Source organism: Saccopteryx leptura, chromosome 10 (genome assembly GCF_036850995.1).
Source record: "Saccopteryx leptura isolate mSacLep1 chromosome 10, mSacLep1_pri_phased_curated, whole genome shotgun sequence".
Classification (NCBI taxonomy): Eukaryota; Metazoa; Chordata; class Mammalia; order Chiroptera; family Emballonuridae; genus Saccopteryx; species Saccopteryx leptura.
The window spans coordinates 34,809,229-34,824,558 of record NC_089512.1 but is presented as its reverse complement, the minus strand read 5'-3'; the positions used below and the strand labels follow the sequence as shown (position 1 = coordinate 34,824,558).

Below are 15,330 nucleotides of genomic sequence, written 5' to 3'. Positions count from 1 at the left end.
AATAGTTTTTAAATTTGTATTTGAGGCCCCAGAAAATTATCAAGAAACCCACAATCCAACTCTGATAGCTTAGTTTAGTCTAGCTATTGAGAATAAGGAAAAGCATGTGCTTCTATTACCAAACTTGAACTTAATCTAATGATCCAAATGTTCCAAGTTCAAATAAATCCTCCGGAGCCTGCTTACTTCTCTGACTGCCAAGTCTGAACAGCCCCAAGCAATAGTCGACCTGTGCCTTTAAACAAGTAAACTAGCAGAAACTAAATCACCAAGTGGCGTAAAAGTAACACCCAAAAGCAAACATCCGTTAACCTTAAAGATAATATAAACAAAAGGATACCTGTTCTTCTGCCTTCTGGTTTCTCAGCATCGATACATATTTTCTAATTGCATGGAGAGGATATTTTTTGAAATAAGAGAGTCTAGACTGAGGCAACAGATTATCCATGGTGAGTAAAGCAAGAAGGTCCTTGTCGGCCCTTTCCTGTCAGCAACCATATGAAATCTAGAAGCTTCACAATTCCTCAGATGCCCAAAGATTTGCTTGTAGCTCAACCACTTCCCTCCACACAAAGCAGATGTTCTCCTTGCGCTTCTACTTTTGGGTAGAGTTCCTGGTGAAACCAGACAGCCAAGTGTGAACTACATCTAAAAGCGTTCAGAAATGCAATGCCTGAAGGGCCGTAGGAGCCAGGAGGAATTTAGGGGCTGGTCCACAGCATGCAAATTGCTTAGTGGTAGTGAGGCAACTGCCCTATTTCTAGCAACAGCGTTCTGTTGCAAGCTATGTTAATATTAGCTAGCTGGTGATTCTCCACACCCACAGACTCACATGAGGTTTAATCTTAATTCTTCTGACAGCCCTTCTAGCTCTTAAAGAGAACGTGACATGTGGTTTTTCCTGTTTCCTTCTGGATTTCATATCATCGTGGGCACACATGGACAACCTCTGACTGCATCGCAGTTCTGAAGTGTTGATTCATTCAGTCTTCAGAAGCATATTTTTAGGAGATTGCTTTAAAAATTAACAAATGACCTCACCCTTCGTTGTTGTCGTCCAGGAGTTCAGTGTCAGCACTTAAAAACGTTTGGTTTGCACTGTTATGCATTATGCAACATACCCAGTAACCAGATACTTTATGTTAATTGAACAATAGCCACAGACAGATTCTGTTCTGAGTTAAAAATCTTCTCTCCTTGAATCTTTATCTCGAATCCACAGGCTGATTCCAGGAACATTAAATTTCTCCGGGTTTTATTCTGAGTATAGAGAGAGAAAAAAGTTATACATTTACTGTCTAACTATTTTTTAAAAGGATTCATGCTTTAAAAAGAAAACATGATAAGAGGTCTGTGGTCTTAGTGGACATGAAATCATAAAATGTGAAAGTTCAATATTTTTAAAATACTCTATAGACATCACAGGGTTTCTGAACAAAGTCCCTACACAGGCTTTGCTACTTCATTATCCCTTTTAACTTTGCAGTAGCTGGTTCATTTGATGACAACAGTTGGCCACTTCTGTGAGGGGCTGTCACATAGCGTATAGGCTGGACATCAACCGAAAATCACAAGATGCAAAGATTTGCTTTTATGTGGAAAGAGAGAGCTGGTCTTTTCCCCTTCAGAGAGAGCACGGCAGGCTGGAGTTTGGAGCCGGTAAGCAGAGCTGGGGACCCATGTTGCACCCTGAGCCATGCCCCTGAATAGCCTGCCTGGCACTCCTGGCTGGACCAGCTGTCTTCAGGGAAACACACACTTGATGGGCTGTGTGGCCAGCAGCTTGGGCCATCTGTCAGGCTGGCACCGGGCCCTCCTGCAAGGTGATCTTCAGTCTCCTGAGGGCCAGGCTGGCAGTTCCAAGAAGTCACTTCCATGCTGCTGCTGGGACACGCTCCTTGAAGGACGAGGCCCAGCCCGCCTGTCCCCGTCCCAGCTAAACCACTACTTGCTTACTGAGGCTCTTACAGTCCCCTGGGTAGGCCAGAGACAGCAGACTTTAACGAGGCCCAGAGAGAGGCGATGGCTTGTGAGGCACGGGAATGCTAAGGGTGCAGGGCTCCGCGCTCCCTGCCAGCTCACAGCCCAGAAAAACAAGGAGCTTGGAAATGCGGACACTGGCCAACTAGAAGCCCTGGAAAGCAGGGCCGCCTTCGGGGCACTGGGAGCAAGCAAAGGTGCCATTTGTACACACCCTCGAGGAATCCACCAGCTGCTCTTTTGCTTCTCTTTTTAAAAACCAGCAGAGATGCCTTTCACTGTGGGCAGGAGCCAGCAGCCTGCCAGCTAGCTACCCACAGCAGGCCGGTGATCAAAGCCTTCTCCCAAAGGACACACACAAAGCAGACTTCATTTCAGAAGGTTGTCTCCTGATCACCCTTTTCTGGGTCGAGGAGTATGAATGAAAAGACATGGGAGGGAGACAAAAAAAAACCCCAAACCAAAAATGCTGGCCTGACTAGATGGAACAAAGAAGAAAAAATTGGTGATGTGCATGTAACTAAAATTCCCTGAGGTGTTGTGTCGATAACAAATATAATTCTATCTAATATTTACTGGGCTCTGGGCCAGGCACTGTGCTAAATTCTGTACATGCTTTATCTCATGTAATCCTACAGCACTCTAGGGTCAAACTCAGGCTCAGAGAGGGTCAACGACTTGCCAGAGTCACACAGCTACAAAGCAGAAGAGAAGGGACTCCAGTCAGATAGAGGCTGACCTGAGTCTCAGTTCCCAACCAGTCTCTTCTCCCACAGCCAGAAATAGATTCCCAAGCAACTCTCAACAGATTAACCTGAAGAAGGAAAGGCGCGGATGCTTTTGTTGAAGAGAACTATTGTACAAACGTAGACTGCTAGAAATTTACAGAGTGAGAGCATTGAATAGAGACCCCCAGGTGCACCTTCATGAAAAATCATACAACTTCCTATCCTGGGTTCTTTCTGAATAAGGCTAATAATACTCATTACTGACCTCCTGATGGTTCCTTTCTGAAATGATTCTAGGGATCTCAAGAAGAGATTGTATTTGTAGATACAGGTTTTCTGTTTCCCAGACTTTGAAACCTACAGTCATCTCAGCTTTCGTTTGACATGGGTTACAGTAGTTCATTTCTCTCAGTGGTTGATACGGATGTGCTGTGAGTATTTACCCACACTGTTTCTCTGGCGAGAGCACGGGCCCTTTGTGTTCACAATGTGGGCATCTCTGCCATCTCAGCCTGGAGGAGTGCTGAATCGATTGCCAGTTGGACTCAGAGATCTTGGTGAAGGGCAGCTGACCAGACTCCAGGTGGCTATCACATAGGTTTGCAAGGACCAAAAGAGCCCAAAGTATCTGCTTCAAGTGGTAAGAGGTCTATTCTGCACCCTGCAAAGTAACACGAGAAAGAGCAAAAGGGATTACCTTGGTACAACTCACTCCCACCCCTTTCCTCTATTCAGCAGAAACCATAAACCCAGCAAAGTTGCAGATCAAGGCTGCAGTCCCACCATGAAAGGGTACTTGTGTATTCTTTTTGATTTCTAAAAATTATCTCTCTTTCACAAGTAGATTAAAATATGGAGAATCCCAATTTATTCACTTGAAGAAGAAATAAAAAAGGCAAACCAAAGCCAAAATAAAAGAGTGATAAGGGGCTTGAACAGGTGGTGGCATGGCGAATAGAGAGTCAGACTGGGACTCAGAAGACCCAGGTTCGAAACCCCAACATCACTGGCTTGAGTGCTGGCTCTCCAGCTCGAGTGCGGGGATGCTGGCTTGAGTGTGGGATCACAGACATGATCCCAAGGTTGCTGGCTTGAGTCCAAGGTCACTGGCTCGAGCCCAAGGTCACTGGCTTGAGCAAGGGGTCACTCAGTGTGTTTTAGCTCCCCAGTCAAGACACATATGAGAAAGCAATCAATAAACAACTAAGGTGCTGCAATGAAGAATTGATGCTTCTCATCTCTCTCCCTTCCTGTCTATCTCTACCTCTCTCTGTCTCTGTCACACACACACACACACACACACACACACACACACATACACACACAAGAGTGATAAGGGGGTGAAAAAAGAGATATTTTCCAGCCTACTCTTTCACAAATGTTGGAGAGGATGGGATGAAAATGTGGGTTTGTGAAGCCATTTAGCACTGTGCAACTGCACACAGTAGGTATTTCATTAACACGTGCCAACACACAATTACTAGAGGAGACTGACAAAGAGGGAGAAATAAATGGAACCCAAGTGTGTAAATACAGGATGAGAAATAAAGGAAAACAGAAAATGTATCTCCAGGTTCCCCTTGAGTTGACGGGGTTTCTAAATTGCTGTAGGACAAAATTAAAAACCCCACTAATCCGCCCCTCTTTCTCCTTCCAATCAGTGTTCAGAGTTTCCATCAGGAAAATGACTCCATTTCCTGGGAATTAATTCAGCCCAGCCATAAAATGCAGGGCAGGCAGTTAGAATGATGGAGAAGCAGCTAGTCCAGAAGACAAAAACCATTTTTTATTACGAATTCCACTGAGAAATAACTCTCATCCCACTAGGGCTGTGGATACTGGCCCAGTCTCTGGCTCCCCCAAGGCCAGTTTTAAATGGAATCAGGAGGGAGGAAAGGGGGAGATTTACCATTACTCATCAGGACAATTTTACACAGCACCAACATTGCACATTTTTGCATGATTAAAGCACTTGTGCTACTTCACAAGACATTTTCTTGGCGCCCCCACTATGTAGGTAGGAATTATCTCACATCTGCATATGGTGCAATTTTCCTTTCCCAAAATCCATGTCCCGAACCCCCCTATGTTTTCATTACAGTCACAGTTCAACAACTTTGATGCTTCAAATTGCTCTATGAGCCATACAGCTCTTATGTCTTCTGCTCTCTGGTTACAAGCATTGATCTCTCAAACTTAACAGTAACTGTGGCCCTGAGTGGGTGGCTCAGTGGATAGATAGAACGCCGTCCAGCGTGCCAAGGTCACGGTTCCATCCCTGGTCAGGGCACATATGAGAAGCAACTAGTGAGTGCATAACTAAGTGGAACAACTAAGTGGAGCACCGGCTTGATCCTTCTCTCTTTCTCTTTCCCTCCCTCCCTCCCTCCTGTCAAATCAATGGAAAATTAAAAAGAAAGAAAGAAAGAAAGAAAGAAAGAAAGAAAGAAAGAAAGAAAGAAAGAAAGAAAGAAAGAAAGAAACAGTAACTCAACACCTATGGAACACTTGTTCTCTACTAGGAAAAAACCATTTTCCTGCATTGAAAAAACAAAACAAAACAGGCCCTGGCCGGTTGGCTCAGTGGTAGAGCGTCAGCCTGGCGTGTAGAAGTCCTGGGTTTGATTCCCGGCCAGGGCACACAGAAGAGGTGCCCATCTGCTTCTCCACCCCTCCCCCTCTCCTTCCTCCCTGTCTCTCTCTTCCCCTCCCGCAGCTAAGGCTCCATTGGAGCAAAGATGGCCCGAGCGCTGGGGATGGCTCTGTGGCCTTTGCCTCAGGCGCTAGAGTGGCTCTGGTCGCAACATAGCGACACCCAGGATGGGCAGAGCATCGCCCCCTGGTGGGCGTGCCGGGTGGATCCCCGTCGGGCGCATGCGGGAGTCTGTCTCTCCCCGTTTCCAGCTTCAGAAAAATACAAAAAACAAACAAACAAACAAAAACAAACAAACAAACAACCCAAATATTTTTCTGCATTAAAAAATATATCTTTTTCTGCATAATTTAGGCCAGACTTGAACATGCATCAGAATCACCTGGAAGGCTTGTTAAAGCACAGTTTGCTGGCCTCAACCTCCGAGTTCCTGATTCAGTAGGTCTGGGGTGAGGAGCGAGGTTTTGCTTGTGCGGCAACGCCCCTGGTCTGGGCAAAGCATTGGCCCCAGATGGGAGTTGCCATGTGGATTCCAATAAGGGCACATGCAGGAGTCCGTCTGTCTATGTCCCCTCCTTTTACTTGGAAAAAGAAGAAAAAAAAATGTGAAATGAGGGACACATACTGTACCTTTCTCCCAGGGTGGGGTATGGGATTATTAGTACTTTAAGGGTCACTCCAAAGAAATACTTCTCATAACATCATTGCCCTGTTTTTCCACTTGCTTTATTTTTTTTTTCCCAATTGGCCAATACACTCTCCTTGACCAAACTTGAGTCAGCTTCTCTGAATCTTCTCTTTGACTCAGCCTCACCTTGCCTATTTAGTTCAGTTTTAGCAAAAATCCTGCTGGATCCGTTTTGTTTAAATCCCCCACCTTTGATATCTGATTACCCTGTCCTGGCTTCAGCAAAAATCCTGTTGAGTTGGTCTAGCAATAATTCCCTAGCCTTGATGTTTCCTCTTAGTAATTTTCCATCCACTGATCCCAACACGGCTCCCTGACCATAAATCTCCATTTGACCTTGGTGTATTTGGAATTGAGCCCAATCTCTTCTCCCCTAGCCCCCGCTGCAAAACCTCCACTGCAGTAGTCTCTCTCTCTCTCTCTCTCTCTCTCTCTTTCTCTCTCTCTCTCTCCCTCTCTTTAATTCCTTAATTTTTTTTATTCCTGGCACCACTGTCACAATTTATAGGAAAATATACCTGATGTAATGAGAAGAAAAAGACAAAGCTACAACAGATAAAAAAAATCTCAGAAATGTACATCTGATTGACACTACATTGCATTCATCAATAGCTGCACTTTTTGCAGACTGGCTATGACAGTCCTGAGCAAGAAGAGTTTCCTGTTTAAGCTGCAGTCATTTTCGTGACTATGGATCATCATTCCTTCCATGGCAGATTTTTACAGTTCCTCTTATGCATTTGGGACGACTGTCTCAAAGTAACGGGCAACCTTCCTGTCAACCCCTTGCTCTCCTGCTAAGAACTATAGCCCTTTTCTGCTGAGTTTTTAAAAACTTCTGCTACTATATCTACCCCGTCCACTGGCAGTTCTCACCACCACCGTAGTTACCACCAAAATTTCCCCCTTCATTGTAACCATCATATCCTCCCCACTGCCACCATATCCACCACCTTGGTTTCCATATCCTAGTCCTCCACCACCACCATAGTCTTCTCCACTCCTATAACCAGGACCACTGCCATAGTTGCCACCATCGCCTCCAAATCCATTATATCCACCATCACCTCCTCCATAACTACCTCGTATGCCACCTCCACCACCATAGCCTCCTCTTCCACCAAACTTTCCATCGTGGCCAAAGTTTCCTCCACCACCCATAAAGGTGCCAGAGCCACTTCCATGCCTCTCTGCGATCCAGCAGACTGCCTTTCTTATTTAGAGAGGACCCTTTCCACTTTATAATTATGCCCATTAATAATAGTGTAAAATTTCTGAATAACAATTTTATCAACTATATCATGATCATCAAAAGTTAGAAAGGCAAATCCTCTTTTTTCCCCCCGTCTGCCTATCTTCCATAACTTCTATGGTTTCAATCTTGCCATACTTTTCAAAGTAGTCTCTCAAATTACAATATATTCTTCTGTATCTGCTCTAATACCACCAATACAAATTTTCTTCCTGTTAGATGGGCACCAGGCTTTACAGAATCCTCTTTAGAAACAACTCTCTTTGATTCCACTACACCTTGTGTGGTCAGCACACACTGCTGCATCCCCCTCTTCAACACAAGAGTCAATCACAAAACCAAAGCCCCGGGAGTGTTTTGTTTGGGGCTCTCTTATCACCACACAGTCTGCGCGTGTGCCCCATTTGTCAGAAGGTTCCCTTAAACTAGCATCTGTAGTTTCAAAGCTCAGACCACTAATAAACAGTTTTCTCAACAGCTCTACTTCCTTTGGATCATGGCCCTGGGCATCCAGGGCAGAAGCGAGGTGGCAGGCATCCTGCTTGAATAGAGTCTTCTGTACATACAGTGTCTTTAACAAGTCACATGTGGGTAAGAGGTTCAAGAGAGTTGTAAAACATGTTTAGGGTTAAAGCCTTTGAAACTTTTTGTATAACTCTACTACAGTTCTTCTCAATCTTTCATGTGCCTATAAATCATCTGGTAGGTGGGGGGCAGAGCCCAATATTCTGTATTTCTGACAAGTTCAGGGTGATGTTGATGTATCAAATACCCCACTTAGGCCCTGGCCGGTTGGCTCAGCGGTAGAGCGTCGGCCTGGCGTGCGGGGGACCTGGGTTCGATTCCTGGCCAGGGCACATAGGAGAAGCGCCCATTTGCTTCTCCACCCCCTTCCTCTCTGTCTCTCTCTTCCCCTCCCGCAGCCAAGGCTCCATTGGAGCAAAGATGGCCCGGGCGCTGGGGATGGCTCCTTGGCCTCTGCCCCAGGTGCTAGAGTGGCTCTGGTCGCGGCAGAGCGACGCCCCGGAGGGGCAGAGCATCGCCCCCTGGTGGGCAGAGCATCGCCCCCTGGTGGGCAGAGCGTAGCCCCTGGTGGGCGTGCCGGGTGGATCCCGGTCGGGCGCATGTGGGAGTCTGTCTGACTGTCTATCCCCGTTTCCAGCTTCAGAAAAATACAAAAAAAAAAAAAATACCCCACTTAGATTGCCAAGAATCCAGCATGTCATTTGGAATGCAAAAACCAACCTTGTCTCTGAGCCTCACTCAGTTGAAACTTCAGTTTTTAATGTCCTGATACATGTTTTCCTTTCAACATTCATCATAATTTGCTATTTTTTCTATTCATTTGTTTATTTATTTTTTTGTCTTGTCCACCAAAACATGAGTTCGTGAGGACAGGCACCAACCACACCTATCTTGGTCATCATTTTGTTTCTAACCTGTAGCACAAATAGTAACCAAATTCAAAAGCCAGGGTACAGAAGAACAAGTGGTACCTGACTTAGCAGAACAGCTGAGCTGAAGACGAAAGCAGCAGCAGGGGAAGCCGAGAAGAAACCCAGTTTATAGTGCAGAATTCCCCAAAGGCTCAGGAATGGGCAGACCGAGTAACTCTGAAAGTGGGACGTGAACACAGGAAGGTGTGGTTGAAAGTCTTTAAGAAACATTTGGACCACATCCCTCCCTGTTCCGTTATGGGGGGGAGGGGGGGTAGAGGGGACTGAAATTTCCTTGCACAAGAAGATTAGAGTTTATCTTCCCTCTTGTTCGTTTGGTTCTTTGGGTTTGTGCCCTCCCCCCTTTTTAAATTAATTTTTTTTTTACAGTGACAGAGAGAGAGAGACAGATAGGGACAGACAGACAAGAACAGAGAGAGATGAGAAGCATCAATCATCAGTTTTTCGTTGCGACACCTTAGTTGTTCATTGATTGCTTTCTCATATGTGCCTTGATTGCGGGCCTTCAGCAGACCGAGTGACCCCTTGCTCGAGCCAGCGACCTTGGGTCCAAGCTGGTGAGCTTCTGCTCAAACCAGATGAGCCCACGCTCAAGCTGGCAACCTCAGGGTTTTGAACCTGAGTCCTCTGCATTCCAGTCCGAGGCTCTATCCACTGCGCCACCGCCTGGTCAGGTTGTCCTCCCCCCTTTTAAAATTACATTGATTGTTACTTGAGAGATGAAGCCCATTCCTCCCTGTGTGCGTCTGCCTCCTTTTTCATTCTTTAAGTCTCAGCTTAAACAACACTTCCTTGGAGCAGGTTTCCGTACTGTTCCATCTAATGTAGGTTCCCCCTGACCTTTTTCTCACTAGCTGAGTCTGTTCTAGTGTAACTTGTTTATTGCACAGAGGGAACTCATGAGGTGATATAAAAAGAAGCATTATTGCCTGACCAGGCAGTGGTGCCGTGGATAGAATGTCCGATTGGGACACTAAGGACCCAGGTTTGAAACCCTGAGGTCACCAGCTTGAGTGTGGGCTCACCAGCTTGAGCACAGGGTCGCTGGCTTGAGCATGGGATTATAGACCTGACCCCATGGTCGCTGACTTGAGCCCAAAGGTCACTGGCTTGAAGCCCAAGGTCGCTGGCTTGACCCAACATCGCTGGTTTGAGCAAGGGGTCACTTGCTCTGCTGTGCCCCCCTCCCATCAAGGCATATATGAGAAAGCAGTCAGTGAACAACTAACAGCCACAGTGAAGAATTGATGCTTCTCATCTCTCTCCATTCCTGCCTGTCTGTCTCTCTCTCTCTGACTCTCTGTCTCTATCACACACACAAAAAGAAGCATTATTTTTACTGCTACTGTTTCTTTAAGTGTGTCCTGTGAAGTGTGTGTGTGTGTGTGTTTGTGTTCTGTGTATCTACCTCTATATAGGAGTAAATTTTGGAGCAGTTCCTATGACATTTCTAGTTGTTTAAAGGAACTAGAAAATTCTACATTAACATTAGGTCATAAACACAGTCTCAATGTGATATTGCCTAGTCTCAGGAAAAAAAAAAAAAGGCGTTCATCCTGACATACTCATGAGTCTTCTCCCTTGACCGTAGCTGGGACTTGCACTAGAAGAGAGGAGCGGTCCTCTTGCCCTCTTTCTCCTCTAGGCTTCCTCCTCCTTCCTAGCTTGCTAACTTGAGATTTCCACATCTCCCAAGGCAAAGGCAGGGGTAGGAGGAGAGGGAATGAGGATACAAAGTTCTTACCTGGCTGGTGCTGCTGGAAAACAGTCTTATTCTCTCTCAACAACTCAAACAACTGCTTGGCAGTTGTTTAGAGCGTCCTCATTCCCTGAAGTTTCTTCATTTATGGAAGCCTTATTGTCTGGCTTAAAGTTGTCCTCTCCATCCCAGGACCCCTACCATCTTGTAAAGCTCTTAAAAATCCATCAACATTTTGGCTTCTGGGTTTTCTGACTTGCTTAGAAAGACTTTTTTAGCCCCAAAGTTAGAAAATATTTCTATATATTTTCTAATGTGCTTTATTTTTTTTTTTACATTTAAATATTTAATACCATTTAAAGTTTATTTTTATCTATGGTATGTAGTAGAGACCTACTCTATTTTCTCACAAATGGATAGGTGATTTTTCCAACCCTGTTTATTCTTTCTCCATGGAATTATAATTCCACACTTAGCATACATCCAGTATATACATTTGTGTTAGTTTGCCAGGGCTTCCATAACAAAGTATCATAGACTTGGTGTCTTACAACAGAAATTTATTTTCTCTCGGTTCTGGAGGCTACAAATCCAGGTTCTTTGGTTGACAGATGGTCACCTTCATCCTGTGTCTTGAATTGGTCTTCTCTATGGGACCTTTTATAAGGATACCAATCACTGGATTAGAACCTACCCTAATGACCTCATTGTAGCTTATCTACCAATTTAAAATCCTTATCTCCAAATACATTCTGAGGGATTGGTTTAGGACTTCAACATATGAATTTGGAGGCAAGGGTGGGGGAACACCATATAGCCCATAACAGCTTGGATCTGTTTTAAGAAGTTTTCCATTCCTGTGCTATTTTTATAGCTACAGACTTACAGAGGACTTAGAAAACAATCTACTATTTAGAAATTGACTTGTCTTAATATATTTTTAGGTATAAGTTTCTTTGTAAAACTTTTCCCAGTCTCTTCTTTCTTCTAGAAACAGATATCTCCTGTTATATTTTATTTGAACCTCTGTTATAACAATATTCCTTTTATAAAGAGGTGTCAACTTCTAGCTTCAAATTAGATCACAAGCCCATAGGACTCAAATAATTAATTTTTAAAATTATTAATAAATTATTAATATTTGACATTATTAATAGGAGTTTTTAAATGACATGATGTGTCAAACGCTGTTTTGTGAGTTTCACTTGCAGCATCTTATAAGTCCCCTGCAAAGTAGAAATAAGGCTCAAATAAATTACCTGCCTGAGGGCACATAGCATGTAAATTGGCTACTTATAGTTTCAACCTGGGCCTATTTGATTTCAAATCCCAAACTCTTAACCATTAGAAAGTACTACCTCTGTAGCTATTTTATATCCCCTCCATTGCCAAGAAGGTCTGGTGCACAGAAGGTATCTAGTGTATGTGCTCATAAAATACAGTAAGCTGAAAAGCGTAACAATCAATTTTTATGTTGTTGTTCTTTCTATTTAAAGTTCTGTGACTAATGAACTATTTTAGGTCTGGATTACAGTGGTTGAAGAAACAGGTATATAGTTAGGGTCCTCACCATTCTCATGATACATAGAGCCTGTGCTTCCAAATAATGACAGTCACCTTTTCCTTCCTGTGCACTCCTGGTCTTTAACATGACTCTTGGGTTCAACCCAAGCTCCATTACAGCTGTTTACTTGGTGCTACTATTTCTCAGTGTGTCAATTTAATGCCATAAAATGTTTTTATTTAAAGGTCATAAATAAAAAAAAAAACTTTGTGAAAGAGAGTAGCACACAGTCAACAAAGCTACTTCTCCATTATCACTGGAGAATTTATGCATTGGTTCACTTATGAGCAGTGTACTGTGTATATGATTTGGTGGGTATCTTAGTCAGCTTGGGTGCTATAATAAAATACCGGAGGGACTGGGTGGCTTAAACAACAGAAATTTATTTTCTCACGGTTTTAAAGGGAAATCCAAGACTAAGATTCAGAAAATTGGTTTCTGGTAAGGACTCTCTTCCTGGCTTGTCAACAGCCACCTTCTCACAATGTCCTCGTGTGGCCTTTTCTTGGTGGATCTGCACAGAGACAGAAAGAGGGAGTGAGGTATTGAGAATGCTCTGGTGTCTCTTCTTTAAAAGACACTAATCCTATTGCATCAGGGCCCTACCCTTATGTCCTCAGTGAACCTTAATACTTCCTTAGAGGCCCCTTCTTGAGGTCTCTAAGGGTTTCAGCATATGAATTCTGGGGAGTGGTGGGGGGAGGAGTACAAGCATTCAGCCCATAATAGTGAGTCGAGCTGACTTAGGATGAAAATAGAGGATAGGTCTTTGAAGATCTTAGACCATTTTGGGGTTCAATAAGTATTAACTAGAACAATACTTCTTTGTACCTAAATTGCTTATCTTGCCTAGACATGAGGATTCACATCTCTATACAATTTTAAACAATATTGCCTACTTAGAATTTATTTATAAATGCTTGAGTTTCCTAGATGAATGATCTCTGTTATTTCATGGTGTAAAAAGTTTCATCAAAGTGAATAAAGTCTCCATTACTTTCTATTGTCAATATTAAAATGTAATTTTCATCCTAATCCACAGTTGCTTTATTTAAAATTTTTCTATATTTTTTAGTTATTTCCTTGAACTATACCAAACAATCTCTTTCCTTCCTTAATAGTAGTATTCAGACACATATAATTCTATCTTTCCAGAGGTCTTTGTTTATATAGTTTTAGAATTTTTATTGCTACAGATTTTCTTTCAGCTCTTTATGATTTCTCTTGCTCCAAGGTCCCGTCTAGATCTAACATCCTATGATTCTGAGATGCTCTATGATGGAAACAATATTTTAAACTCTAGGCTTGTCAAGCTCAAAAAGAATATACAATAAGGTTGAAGAGGCAGATAGTGCAAAAGAAGTGCTGTTATTGATACTGTTCTGCAGAATTGTAAAAGTAAATCAGAATGATAGCATGGGTTGATTCCCCTTCATGTAGCCATAAATTCATAAACAAGTGGTTTTCTAAGAGCAGGGCAAGGTTTTTCTCCTTCCTAAAAATTTCCCCCAAGTTTCTTTGATGATGCTCTACTTGGCATATCTCAAAACTGACTTTTCCTTCCCCCTTAACAGCAAGTGCTCAACTCTCAACTTCCATTTACATTGTTTCTTACAATTTTGTCCTCATTAGGAGCTTACTGAAAGGCAGAAAGCATGGGCCGAACTGAAAACATGAGGCTAGTGTGTTCCAAAAGGAGTATTTATTTTAAAAGTGCCTGGGTACAAGTGGGCTGAGACCGGCAAAGGGGTTCAGTCTCGAGCTGTAGGAGGAAGCATTAGATACAGGCGTTGCTGCAGGCAGGGGGTTGGCTGCACCTGGACATGCCCAGATTAGCATGTTTTGGTTTGTGGCCTTGGTCCCTGACTTGCCGATGAGCATAAAGAGGGGGATTCAGATACAGAAACACCTCCTCTGCAAGTTCTTTCTCATGTAGCACAGGCCTAATCAGCTTGGTCCTATCCAATGTCCTTAGTAAATCTTGAAGACAGCCGAAGTTATTAATCTCCCAGAAACAGCTAGGTCCTGGAGCCCCTGGACCTGTGGCTAGGCTTTTTTTTTTATGTTTGGAATTACTTGTTTATATGAAAATTAAAAAAAAAAACACCCAGGAATCCAACTGCCACATTTCATGCACTAAATATACCATATGTGGAAGCTTCCCCTCAAAAAATCCAACAGCAACCATTACCATATGACAACAGAACAATAAGGAACAACCTTGTGGCTTTTACTTGCTCCCAACTATTTTTAACATGAGATTTAGTTTTGTTTAAAAATAATTGTTAAATAGAATATCAGGATACCTATATTATTGTGGATAATGAAGAAATACCTAATTTTTCTTAACGCAATATAAGAGTAAAGTCTCTAACAGAAAAATATATTTGCACATTTTTCTGAAAAAATAAAATCTAAGTGTCTTTAATTAAATACATATAAGCTTACATGGGCCAGGCACTATTCCTAAATACTTTGCAAATATTAAAACATTTAGTCCTCATCATAATTCCTTGATTACTAGGATTATTCCCAGTTGATATATGAGGAGACTGAGGCACAGAGAAGTTCAGTAACTAATTCAAAGTCACCCAGCCAGTAAGCAGGGAGCCAGGATTCAAAGACAGACCATCTAGGTCCAAGGGTCCATGCTTCACTAAAACACAACTGCCTCTTCCCAGAGTAAAGCCTCCATGTATTAGAAATTTTCTTTTTTAGATGATTCAGATTCCTGGTTGAATTTGTCATCTAGACACCAGAACTTATTTTGGGGGCTCAAATGCTAAACATAGTCTGCCTCTGTGCCCACTGGCTATCCCTAGACATGAGGGACTCTCCCTCTCATACCCACTTCTCTGGGCTCTACTTTTGTGGATGAACACTTGTTGCTGTCTGACTCACCTAAGAATGACAAGTAGCCTTAGCCTGGCCAGCAGCAGTCCCAGACTGGATCACTTCTCCAGATTTGAGGTTGATCAACTGAAAATTCCATTAGCTTCATACAGAGTGAAAATAAAGAACAGACAGCTTCATGTGAGAGCTGAAGTCAGGTATGACTCGCCCAGGCTGGCCCGCGATTACTAGTTTTTCCCCTGCCTCAAAGGGACAGTATGTGGCTAGGCTTTTACAAACAACCATTGTGATTTAAACTTCCCTAATTGTCAGGCCCCTCCCCAATATAAGCTTTCCCTGACATTCCTGCAAAGATAAACTTTTTGCTACATTTCAAAGTAAATGCCAGGAAGCCATTAATAGAGAATAGCAAGCAAATTAACTACAACCTCACAGTGGGGGATGAGAAGGTTCTAT

The 15,330-nt window shown here is 43.1% G+C and overlaps 1 protein-coding gene across 2 annotated transcripts in view; it reads right to left on the bottom strand.

Moving 5' to 3' along the window:
- The window catches only part of ATP2C1 (ATPase secretory pathway Ca2+ transporting 1), a 153,625-nt gene extending 152,898 nt beyond the window's left edge, over positions 1–727 (bottom strand). Inside the window, exon 1 of one of the 2 annotated variants that reach the window (XM_066351271.1) lies at positions 341–727. In XM_066351271.1, coding sequence (XP_066207368.1) covers positions 341–448 — 108 coding nt within the window. In that variant the 5' untranslated portion in view covers positions 449–727. The remainder of the gene's footprint in view (positions 1–340) is intronic. The other variant, XM_066351273.1, reaches the window with a different exon arrangement.
- Positions 728–15,330: the final 14,603 nt, after the last annotated feature.